General features: G+C 57.6%; 1 protein-coding gene across 4 annotated transcripts in view; it reads right to left on the bottom strand.

The window, feature by feature from the left end:
* Positions 1-6: 6 nt before the first annotated feature.
* Positions 7-11,872, bottom strand: part of RPS6KL1 (ribosomal protein S6 kinase-like 1) — a 15,027-nt gene continuing 3,161 nt past the window's right edge. For 2 of the 4 annotated variants that reach the window (XM_012724682.1, XM_012724681.1), the window contains exons 4-11: positions 10,969-11,061; positions 6,093-6,140; positions 5,613-5,745; positions 4,293-4,892; positions 3,848-3,940; positions 3,615-3,697; positions 2,267-2,362; positions 7-1,963 (exon numbers count right to left, since the gene is read on the bottom strand). In XM_012724682.1, coding sequence (XP_012580136.1) covers positions 1,853-1,963; positions 2,267-2,362; positions 3,615-3,697; positions 3,848-3,940; positions 4,293-4,892; positions 5,613-5,745; positions 6,093-6,140; positions 10,969-11,061 — 1,257 coding nt within the window. In that variant the 3' untranslated portion in view covers positions 7-1,852. The remainder of the gene's footprint in view (positions 1,964-2,266; positions 2,363-3,614; positions 3,698-3,847; positions 3,941-4,292; positions 4,893-5,612; positions 5,746-6,092; positions 6,141-10,968; positions 11,062-11,872) is intronic. The other 2 variants (XM_004681689.2, XM_012724683.1) reach the window with 2 other exon arrangements.

Genomic DNA, 11,872 nt, shown 5'->3' with positions numbered 1-11,872 from the left:
CCCCTACAGAGATTTTTAATCCCACCTTACCAAAAGGAGGTAGACTTAGCCTAGGACTAGAACTATAGAATTCAAGACTAGAATTCTAACAAGTGCCAGAGTACATTGTCAGTGCATGAGCAAAGCCTAAAACTTTCAGAAGCAATTCCTGCTTCACACAACAGTAGCTGGATGTAGGCTGGCCTGACTTAGGGGTGCAGAAGAAATTTAGGCCTGTAAACATTGGCTCTGCCAGGCTCTGACCATTTCCCATCACTAACCTCTGAACTTCAGTGATTCGGGAGTCCTTATCCATGTCAAAGTCGCATTAAACTAATATTCCCACCCCCACGAGAACCCGCTTGTAAAGTTCCCCACAGAGCTTCCTGTCCCCAACATTTCCAGCACTAGCCCTCGGGCTCAAAGCTGGGCTGCAGGCCACAGGCTGACATGCTGTTCACTATCAGCCCTGCCGCCCCCTCAGACACACTCCAGTCTATCATGGAGCTTCTCTGAGGACCCTTTCAGGCCCCCCTTCCTCAGGGCTCTGTTAACTGTTTTCATGAGACTTGGACACCATAGGCAGCAGCAGGGTTTATTGGGGAATAACTTTATTGGGTGGCGCTGGCAAGCTCCAGAGCAAGCCAAAGCCATTCACAAGATGCCCTTCGCCTCGTCCTCTTAAGCCAGAGCTAAGAGTTTGTGCCTTCACAGCCAGACTAAAGGACAGTATCGAGGCGCCACCTGGTGGTAGTGAACACCTGTGGGCAGAAGCTGGACACAGGTCTGGGGAAATATCTTAGTGACAAGATGAGTCTTAGGAGTAAAGAGGGTCCCCGAACCTGGGGAGGGAATTGTGTTTAATAACGACTAACTCCGGCTCTCCAAAGGCCAGAAACATCTTGCTTCTGGCTAAAAGTGTGGGTAATCACTCCCTGTATATTGTGGGTCCTCATTTCCCAAGGGGATGAGGTCACAGCGGGCAGTGAGTCAAGGGGGTCCTCAAGACTAAAATGCAAACGGTAAGCAAAAATGGACAGCTACCCAAGATGGGAATCCTAGTGGGTACAGGTAGTCTTAGCGGCTCCAGGCTGTACAGTCTCTTCTCGCTGTGGGCAGGTCACCCTTTCCCTTTCCCTGGGGGCCAGCTGGGAGGGAGCTCTTAAGTCTGTTTTCAAAGTTGCTCTGAGTAGCAGGGCTGTGAAGGAAACTTGTTCCCTTCCTCCTCCTCCTCCTCCTCCTGTTCCCTCCTCTCCCTTCTGCTCTGCACAGAGGGGACTGTGGCTCCCCCGCCACACCCCATGCCCACTACAGACTTCTTCCCCGCTTCCCCAGCCTCCCCAGCCCCTGCTTCTGGCAGATGATGTCCACCAGTTGTGAGGCTAAATTACCAGCCAGGGCAGCCCTGGTGTGGGTCCACAGGGCCTGGGAACTAGTATCCTGAGATGAATGTCCAGAGATGTCCCAAGTGGTCACAGCATGGCAGGTAGTGAGTCACAAAGCCTCACGGTTGTCGCAGTCACTGGACAGTACGGTGACAGAGGCCACCTAGCCTGGTGCTCAGAGTACGGAGCGGTGTCGACAGGTATCTGTTGACTGATGAGTGGAGGGTGGCGGGGTCCTAGCTGCCTGGCAGGGTGCACCTCACTGTCCCTCTTCCTGGCAGTGACCAGAAAGTACTTCAGGAGCAGGCTGAAGGATCCCCTTGGCCCTCTGGGCAGCAGCTGTGGTGACTTCTGAGGCCCAATGGAGGGGCGAGCAGGAAGGGCAGCTGTGCCCGAGGCCCATGGTTACAGGGGCCAGCTCTGGTGGTGGGCCCAGAGGAGAGAGGAGATCCAGGCCAGTCCAGCTGCATCCATTGCCTGCTCCCTTCTTACCCCACCAGCTTGTTCCACTGGACAGTACTGAAAAAAGGATGTGACTTGAGTTTGTCCACGCCACCACCTCCAGTGCCCAGGCGCCGGGCAGGGTCAAACTGCAGCAGCTACAAGGAAAGGCCCAGTCAGCACTCACAGGCCTACCCAGCCCCAGCGCTGAGGCAGCAGTGCGAGGCCAGCCCAGTGCTCCAAGACACGAATCGCCAAGGCCTGCCCTGTGCTGATTGCCAGTGTGCCCACAGAACCCCTAGTTTTCCCCTGTGGGACACTGGTGGTTTGGCAGACAGTATAGAAACTCATCCACGCCAGACATCTAGCACTCAGCAAAGTTTGTTCCCACACAGGTTCTGCCCTCCCGGTGTCCACCCTGAGGCCAAGAATCCGCCTCCCTTAAGCCGGCTGCACCTCACCTCAGTCAGCAGAGCGGCTGCCGGGCGACTGAGCCACTCAGGCAGCTGGAGCTGGGTGTGGGGTTGGAATCCTGAGGGGTGGCAGTGGGACAGTGCCTGTGGAGACACGGGGAGGGCCTCTGAGGTGGCCACAGGACGGGGCCAGTGGCGGCCCCGTCGTGGGGGTGGTGGAGGTGGCCATGGCGATGTGGTCGGCCTTTGCCTGGGAGCTGCTGTGTGCCATGTGTGGAAGACACCTGCCATCCATTGTATTTTCCCTAGCAACCCTCAGAAGTATGTCTTAGCACCCCCTCTTTTACCATCCCCTCTGAGAGCGAAAGGGACGGGGTGAGTTCAGGGTTTGAACCCAGGTCCTTGCGCTCTAAGCCTGCTGGACGCAGCAATCTCGGCTTGCAGAACAGTGTGGAAAGGTCTTACAGAAGAAAAATCTCCATGGATGGGCTGTCACGTGCCAGCAGTTTATGGCACAGGGCAGGGTCAGGATCTGTGCACTCCCAGAGGGGCAGCTGGGAGAGCAGAGAGGTCTCTGGCGGTCAGGCTGGGCTGCAGAAGTGGCCAGGAGGGAGGCCAGGCCTGGGCTAGCGTGGAGGTGGGATACTGAAGAGAGATCCATTCTTTTGGGGGTGTTTGCAGTCAGGCCTCTCAGAGGCCCTGGATAATGGACAAGGGCAGGAGGAAGTCAGGATGGGATGGTTGCACCTTGGGTCATGCGGAGTCCACTTCAGCCATTTCCTGCTCAAAGGTGGTTTGACTTCTCTGCACCTGACCTACCCAGTCCAGGTGTAGTGCTGAGCTCATGGCAGAGGGCAGAGGGCAGAGGGTACCACCCTGAGCAGGGTGTTTGTGGGGAACTTGTTGCTCTTGGCTGAGCCAGGCTGGGAAGGCAGTGGCTAGCCTGGGGGAAGGAGGCCCTGCCTCGTGTCCTCTGGCCAGAGCCTGGGGCTTATACGCCAGAAGGGCAGGGGGAGTACAAAGTAGGGCATGATCTGGTGCCCACCAGGGAAGAAGGACAGTGTCAAATTCTATTCTCCAAACTTAGCCCCATTCCAGATTCTTTTCCAGAATCTCTGACCATCGCAATGTAGCTCTCAGAGCGGTCTTACTCGCCACAGCCACAAGTGTAGGAGGGTGCTGGTTCTGTCCTGGGCCTGAGTGGAGGTGGCTCCCTGTGTCTCTGTGTGGGAGTGGCTGGTGTGGAGGTGGGGTGTGTGCTGGCTGGACGTCAGCCCAGTGCCCAGGTCCTGGAGAAGCAGGAAGCCTGAGCCCTGACACCAGCCGCCAGACTAACCCAGCCCATCCTGTGCTCAGCGACAGGCACCAGGGTCCCGTGTCCTGCCCAGCGACTCACCATCCCCGTCAGCAATTCATACAGCAGAGACCCAAAGCTCCACCAGTCGCAGGCGTCGGTCAGCTCAGAAATCCCACCCACCTCTGTAGGAACAAGAACACACATGTCGCGGTCGCCCTGGAGGACAGGCATCCACCCCGCTCGTCCTACAGACCCGGGCCTGCTGTCATCCTAACCCTCTGCCCCTACCCCACAAAGACCCTCGGTCCCCCAGCCCCTCTCTTTCTTCTTACCCGGGGCACAGTAGAGGTTGTCCAAAGCCTGCCCGCAGCACTGGGGCTCCACCTCTGACCACTGGCCAAAATACGTGAGCCGGACGTGACCTTCTTGTCCAGTATGTGCAAGCAGGGCGGGATAAGGGGCACAAATATTTGTTAGTCATCACGATGCCACCGGCCCGGGGTGGGGGGCTCTCCAGGGCCTCCCCAGTGGTCACAGGCCTGCAGCTGAGAACACCGGTACCGCAGGAGCCGCCGCCTAGATACCTGCGGCAGGGGCTGACCTCCTGGGCCCAGGCTTGAACAGGTAGCCCCCTGCACCAGAGGATGGGCAGGGCCAGAGGACACAGATCCCTTGACTCTGGGGAGCTGTTCATAGTGAGAGTAGGGGCCTCCCATTTGGGGGCAGAGTGGGGTGGAAGCAGCCTTTTCCGCTCCCCCAGCCCCAACACAAACCTACCTGCTTGGTCCAGGAGCAGATTCCGGGGATTGAGGTCCCGGCACAGCACCCCCTGCTCGTGCAACGCCTCCAGGGCCACCAGCATCTCTGCCGCCCACTGCCTCGCCTGCTCTTCTCTCACGCTCCAGGCACCCCCACCGGGCCTCAGGCTGGCTCCATCCGACGAGGGGCGGCTCAGGCCTCTGCCCTGGCCACAGCCCCTTAGCACCCGACCAGCCCCCTCTCGAACCCAAGAAAGGCCCCAAGGGGACCCTGTGTCCGAGTTCTGGCCAGGTCCCCGCCTGCCTGGCGGGTGCAGGTGGCCACTTGGGGCCTTTGGAAGGTCTGAGCAGCAGGAAGTGCTGGTCCTGGCTGAGGGTTCACCTTTAGCTTCTTGCTGGAATGGGGCCTCCCTGGCTGGGGGGAGACCCCAATAAGTCCGTGGAGGCCCCAGGGACCTTCTGTCCTGCGGGCAGGTGTGGCTTGGGGGAAGCCGTGCCGGGGTCTGGAGGCCGAGGCGGGAGTTGAGCTGAGGCTTCACCGTCTCCAGGCTGGTGCCAGGCCGGAGTCCAGATTGTTGGGGGTGTGCCTGGGAGAGCAGGTGGGACCAGAGAGTGCCTCCTGGGCCATGCAGAGGGAAGGCCGGGTAGGGCAGGAGGAGAAGAGTGAGGCGCCAGGCCCAGCCTGCTCTGCCCCTGTCCTGGGAATGCCCTGGGGACCCTTTCCACCTAGAACGCCCTCTCCTCAACTCTTACCTCAAGACCTGGCACAAAGTAGGTGCTTAACCCCCTAAAGAAATGTGCATTATCATTAATGTCCTCAGGGGAGGTAGTGAATTCGCCAATGTCCAACATATCATGTATAGTATACATATTACAGGAGAACAGTGTCATGAATTTAATAATTAAAATCAAAGAAGGCCAGGTCAGGACTCGAGATGACTTCTGTTACCACCCCAAAATGTGTCCCTTATTTACATAATCATCCCTCTACTGGGTGATCATCTCTGCTACATGACCCAGTTCCTGTCTCACAGCGTCAGCCACCACCATCCCATGGGGCCACTCCTGAGCATGGGCCAGACTGGGAAACAGGAGCCAGGACTAAAGGGAAGAGCGAGGAGGGCACCTCCCGCCTGCCCGCCCGCCCGCCCGCCCGGCAGGGATGCTGCCTCCAGCCGTCCTGCACCACGCAGGCCACCGAGGCCTGGGCCTGCCCTCTTCCTCCAGAAAGGCTGGGCCACTGCAGCCACTGGTGCAAGCCACCCCTCGGCCCCCGGCGGACAAGACAGGACAACACCCCAAAGGCCTGAGGAACTGATGGGGTCCCGCAGCCCCTCACCTTGCACATGCTCCAGGTGCAGGAAGATAGAGTCCTCGCTGACGAAGTAGCGCAACAGCTTTGTCATGTAGGGGACCCCGTGAGGGATGATGGTCAGCCGCTCCCGGTTTGCCACGTGGCACCTGGACAGGCTCTGGGAGGGGCAGGGCAGAGCCTAGTGTTGCTGGGGGGCCACCAAGCCCAGCCCTGGGCAGCTGCACAGGAGCGGGTGTCACCCTGAGAGCCAACTGCCTCCCCCCAGTTCCTGACACATTTCTCTCCAGGGAATCCAGGCCCCTCCACCCTCCAGGCCAAGGCTGAGGCAGTGTGTGTGTGTGTGTGGCAAGGGGTTTGCTCAGGGCAGAACAAGCAGCTTGTGGATTTGGAAGGAGCAGGAGCTTCAGATAAATGTTCTGAAGAGGGGAGTGCCAGCTAGAGGGTTGCAGAGCTCTGAGCAAGTTCCAAGGGGAACCCAGCAAGGCCAGGCTAGGCGGCACCTGCCTTCACCACGAAGGTCCCTCCACTCGATGGGTCCTGGACCAGCTGCACCTGTGAGGTCCAAGGCACGGGTCAAGGCGCAAGCTAGTCCCCAGGGCCCAGCCCAGCCCCAGCCCCCACATTCTCTGACTCACCCCCCAGGCAGGCAAGGAGGGCAGGCCTTCGGGATGCAGGGGATGTCTCCTGCCCCCCACACTGGCAACGATCCTGTCCTGCCCATCTGCCCTTGTTAGACCCACAGGCCTGAGCACTAGTTCCACCTCCTCCAAGAAGCTGTCCCAACCTTCAGCTCAGTCTGGAGCCCCTCCTCTGTCCCCAGGGGTCTCTGGCCCACCCTTGGGAAGCCTCTTTGATTGCTCATCTCTCCCAGGGCTGTGAGCCCCGTGAGCTGGAGCTCCGCACGGTGTGGGAATGGCACTTTGCATGTATGAGGCAGGGGGTGCACTCTGCAGGATCTGAGGCTGCCAGACGGAAGGGGCTCTGCGCCAGTCACGGCCTCTGACTGCCTTTTACAGCTGAAGAAGCCCTGGGGCGTGGCTCCAGGTCTGTGGCCCGGCCCAGCCCAACCCAGGAGCACTCAGGCTGGATCTGCTCCTTCAAGCTGGCCCGCTGAGAGATATCTGTGAGGCCAGCCCACCCTCCACCTGTTGGTTTTGGTCAGAGGCAGCAGCAGTTGGCCTCTGCTGGGTTGGGTTGGGTTTGGGCCTTTGACTCATCTCTGTGGTCGGCAGAGAGCACCAGCCACAGGAGGGGAATGCTGGGCGTGTCAGGGCAGGAAGGTGGAAGAGCTGGACCAAACGAGGGGCAGGTGGGGGCCAGACCAGCAGCCTGGCTACCGGCCTCCCCTCTAGACAGCCCCCATGGTGGCAGGTGGGAGCCAGGGCCCAAGGCCAGTCCTCTGGGCAGTGATGACACTCACAGCCTAGGACTGTGGTGGGAAGGGGCACTGGGTTTAGGTCTTGGTTAAGTGGATTTAACTGATTTTCTCAACTACCAAACAGAAAATACAAATGGCCACCTCCCCATACAACTGCTTTGTTGAGGCCATAAAGGGCCACAGCAAAAATATAAAGCTGTGAGAATGTCAGGGATCTGTTTGCCCTCTGAACCGCGCTCCTGCCGCACCTCCTCCCAGCAGGGCACAGGCGGGCATGAACCGAACCGCTGGTGCCCGCGTGGGGCCTGGGGAGCCCACAGTGGCTACGGTCACGTGAGGTCCGGCTGGAGCCCTCACGCTGCTGAGCGCGCTGTATGGGTCACCGGATTGGTTCCCACACCCCTTCCCCTGATGAAGAAACAGATTGAGAGGTTCTGTTGCCCCGGATCAGAGGCAGGCAGATCCTGGGAACCTGTGACCGGGGCACAGCTGGGTGAACTTGCCATGTGCCTGCTCCTCTGGGCCTCAGTTTCCCCAGCATCAGTGAAATGACGGTGAAGGAGACACCCCAGGGCCCTCCCTGTGGCACGAGAGAGCAAGGCTGCCTCCCTGCCACCAGAGGTCTCTCCTCCAGCAGCCAGAGTCCCAGCCCAGCCTGCCCGGGTTCCCTGACCAGACTTGTGCAATGTTTGAAAAAGAAAGGCAGAAAAATCTGGGGTCATTTAGGAGAACAGTTTCCCACAAGTGCTGAGCCCAGGATAATCCCCCACTGCCCCTTGCCAAGTGGGATTCCCCACCACCATGTCCTGGGCAAGCCTCTCTCATAATACGAATTAAAAAAAATAGCAGTGGAGGTGAGGAAGCCAGAAATAAAACTTGATTGGCACATGGAAATAAATGTGTTAAAATAGTATATAGACATAGAATATATAAATACATATACTTGCCTAGAAAGAATTAGACCAGAACATGAATATCTAATAGTGATTACATTGGCGTTTGGTAGACTGGCCAGGGAATTTTTCCCGTTTTAAGATTTTTTTTGGTTATGTCTCAAAAAAGTATAACAGTAGCACAGGGAGCATTTCCCCACGGAACCAAGACACCAAAAAAATCCCCTTCCTCTTTTGCTAAGAGCGATGGGGGATGAGAGCACTAATTAATCACGTGACCTCCATGCACCTCGACTGCAGCCTGCGTGACCTGCAAAACACTTGTTAAAATGCAGCACTGTCCACAGAGCTTTCTGACCTAAGGGGAATATTACATATCTGGACTGGCCAATATGGAAGCTATTAGGTGTGGCTGGTAGACTGGGAAACAGAATACTTAATTTTAATTAATTTTTATTGCAATGGTCTCATGTGGCCAGAAGCTCCTGGGTGGGACCACACCGAATATGCTTTATTCCCCAGGGTGACGGAGAGGCTTTACTGCAACATCTTTGCTAACAAGAACGTGTCTTATGTTCAGTAAGTATTTGAGCATTGCTGATAGAATGTACAGGTAGTTCTGGGGGGCTGCTCTCACCTTTGTGGAAAGGGAAGCCTTATTTATTTTAAGAACCCCCACTGAGTTCTTGGGACATGGGAACAGTGAAAGCTTTGGAGAAACATATGGGTCCTCTCTTTACACATGTCCAAAGGATCAAAACCCCAGAGGACTCTTTCATGGAGCAAACAAGTTCAAATGTTTCAAACAGGTTCTCAAACTCCAAGGCCCACAAGGGCTGACAGCTGAGCCAAGGGGCAGGGCGGGGCAGGAGCGAACAGGGGGACGGATGCCCCATTGAAGGGGGCAGGCCCTCCTCTGTCCCTGCCGCCTCGTTGGAAGTGAGCCAGCATTTCCAGAGCTCCTGATTTTTCAGGAGAAGCAGGAAATCTGGACTTCTATATAAAACCGGCCAGTTTTTAAACTTTGGTAACTAATTTAAAAAAACAACCCATTTTTGAACCAAAAAAACAAGAAGTGACTTGGATGACCTTTTTCTTCCCCACCCCTGACTCAGAGCTGGTTCCTGGAGGAGCCTCAGCAAATCTGAGATGATGGCTCCCAGGCGCTCAGCTCCCAGGGAGCAGGTCTGGTCCCTGCCCACCCACTTCACTGTTCCCTGTCACCCCTCTCCTGCCAGCATACCTTCAGCCCCTAGAGACCCCCCCTCCTCAACCCGGCTGGCTCTAGCCACTGGGTTAGAGGAGGCCCCGGGCTTCCTGAGCCAGCCCTCTGCTGCCCCTGCACCCCTGCACCTGCACCTGCCAGGCAGAGCTGGCACCGGGCCGCCACAGGTGCAGGCCAGACTGCAGGGCCCTGGGACAGAGGCCTTGGGAGAAAGTGGTGTTCCTGTCTTGGAGATCAGAAAGGAAGCAGGATTTGGGAGGGAGGTGAGCAGGTAAATCGAGTGCCAAGAAAGGGCAAAACAGAAGGACAATGTCAAAACAGAAGCTGGGACTGGGCCTTAATTTTGTGCCTTGCAGCTGCAGGGGCCCCAGAAGAGCGGGTTCTGAAAATGCTTTGCACATGTGCGTCCTGAGGTTCAACCAATTTGGGGAATTCTGTGTCACAGACCTCTCTGCCTGAGACTCTGGCTGTACATTTGCACCCTATAAGCTCTGGAAAACTACAGTCAGAAAAACAAAGCCATGTGACTAACTCACGGCTGCCCCAACTTGTTTGACCTGGAACCCCTTTCTCTAGAACACCTATGGTTAGATGGGAATCCCACTTGGAAAGGGTGTCGGTCACCAGTCAAGGGAGCTGTGCTAGGCCAAGCCCGGGCTGTGACTCAGCTAAGGGACTGTGCAGTGGGAGAGAAGACGGCCTCGGAGGGAAGGTGGCTGGGCCCTGGCTGATAGGCCGGGGCCTGTTCCAGGGCCTGGGGGGAAGCAGCTGGAGCCAGGCCGGGCCTGGGACGCCTGCACCTCCTAACTCGCTCTTGTCGCTGGCATGGAGAGCCCTTAAGCATGTATCAACTGTTTTAGCATGTGCCAGGCCTTTCCCAACAATTATTTCATTTGAATTCCCCGATGAGCCTGTGGGGGAGGTTTTTTTGCCCATGTGGAAACCCAAGCTCTGAGAGGTGGGGGGACTTGGCCCTGGCCACACTGTGCGGGACCCGGACAGCACTTCCTCCTTCTGGAGATGGGGAAGCCCACAGTGGTCTCTCTGTGGGTTCGCAGACCCACTCAATCCCCCAGTGAGTGTTTTTGTGAGAGATTCCTGAGCTCAAGCCTAGAAATGCGGACTCAGTGGGTCTGGGGTGGGGCTGAGCATCTGTATTTTGAGGAAGCTGCCCAGGTGCTTGTGATAAACGGGCCGTGAGATTCAGAACTGCTTTAGTGACTATTCAGGGTTGGGCAGAGGGCAGTCAAATAATGGTTCCATCTCATCTGACTAAAATGGTTGGCCCTTGAAACGCCCACGCTAATGAGGGGGGACCTCGTATCGTCCAGTCTGCTCTGAATTAAGAGGCAGGGTCCTCCTGGCTCAGCAGGAGAGAGGGCGTGTCTGGAAAGAAAGGGCCGAGCTGCCACGGTCCTGCGTCCACCTGGAGCCCGGCAGGCCAGGTTGCTGGAGCTGAGCGCTTTCTTGCCTCGGGAAGATTTGGCTGTGCTTGGTGGGAGAGACTTGGCTGTCTCCCTGGGGTGCAGGGGCGGGGCCTTGGGAAGTGGAAGTGGAAAGTAGCAGAGTGGGGCCTGCTGGCAGGGCGCCCTGGGCCCAGCTCCTCCTGTGGCTTCTGTTCTGAGTCTCCCAGGGAGCAGGTCTTCTGTGCCTGAGCTGGGGGCTGCAGAGAGTCTTCCGCTCTCCTGTTCCTCTTTTCCTTTCTGGGGCCTGCTGTGTGTATGCTGGGGCAGGCAAGGATTGAGGGACCACTGGACGAAGCTGTCCTCCTCCCCTTGTGCCCCCAGACTCCTTCCAACCCCCTTTGGGGAAGTCAGAGTGGCTGCTCTCTCCCCGCAATGGCACAGATGGCCTGACTGTCACCAAGGGAGTCCGCTCACTCACCTTCTCGATGACGCCGACCACCCTGCAGCCCCTCAACTGCTCCAGGGCAGAGCTCAGTGTGCGGATGGGCCGGAGCCTTAGGCTGCTGAAGCCCTGCAGAGGAGGGAGACAGGCTGCAGGCGTCGGGCCTGGATCTCAGCCAGCGCCTTACCAGGCAGTGCTCAGGGCTTCTGGCTACCAAGAGAGCAGCAGCCACAGCAGGCAGGGCTGAGGGAAGGGCCGAGTCCACCTCTCAGGGACAGGCTGAGCGGGGAAACTGGCCTGTGGCAGGGTCCCACCCTGGCCCGGTGGCCAGGCCCCTTCTTTATTGAGCTCCGCCCAACCCTCCCAGTCCTCCAAAGCCCAGGGAAGCCCCATTCATGGCAGCAGATGCTCCCGGGTGGAAAAATAACTTAGGAGTTTGTTCACAGACCAAGGCGTGTGGCCTAGTAGGCCGCCCTCATAGACAGTGAGCCCAGGAGGGGACACACACAAGCAGGTCTCCGGGGACAGGAGTGGTGTGCGTTCTCAGCCATCTCGGAGTGCCCCCTGGGCTAGGAAATGATGTACGGGGTGAGGATGGATGTGCACATTTTATGTACACCCCAAAATATGTACCAGGTGTAAGCACACACGTGTGCATGTGGATACTCCTGTCTACTCCAAATACTCACTGTGGTCCCTTCAAGCACTAACAGTCTGGGAGACTGCATTTGTGCACAAGCACACACGGCTGTGAGCTGAGTGAGAGAGTGGGTAGTGTGTGTGAATGCTCTGTGGGGTGCGGCACTGGACTGGAGATGGGTCGCCAAGGGTCTGCAAATGAAGGAACTGGGAAGAGTGAGCCAGAGGAACCCTGCTGGAGGAGCTACCTGGCACACACACTGGCCACCAGCCCTCCCCCTCTGCCCTCCCCACCAGCCCT

Source organism: Condylura cristata, unplaced genomic scaffold, assembly GCF_000260355.1.
Source record: "Condylura cristata isolate star-nosed mole 26May11 unplaced genomic scaffold, ConCri1.0 scaffold00013, whole genome shotgun sequence".
In the NCBI taxonomy this organism is placed as follows: domain Eukaryota; kingdom Metazoa; phylum Chordata; class Mammalia; order Eulipotyphla; family Talpidae; genus Condylura; species Condylura cristata.
Note: the sequence above shows the minus strand (reverse complement) of the source record. Positions and strands in the feature narration are given on the sequence as shown.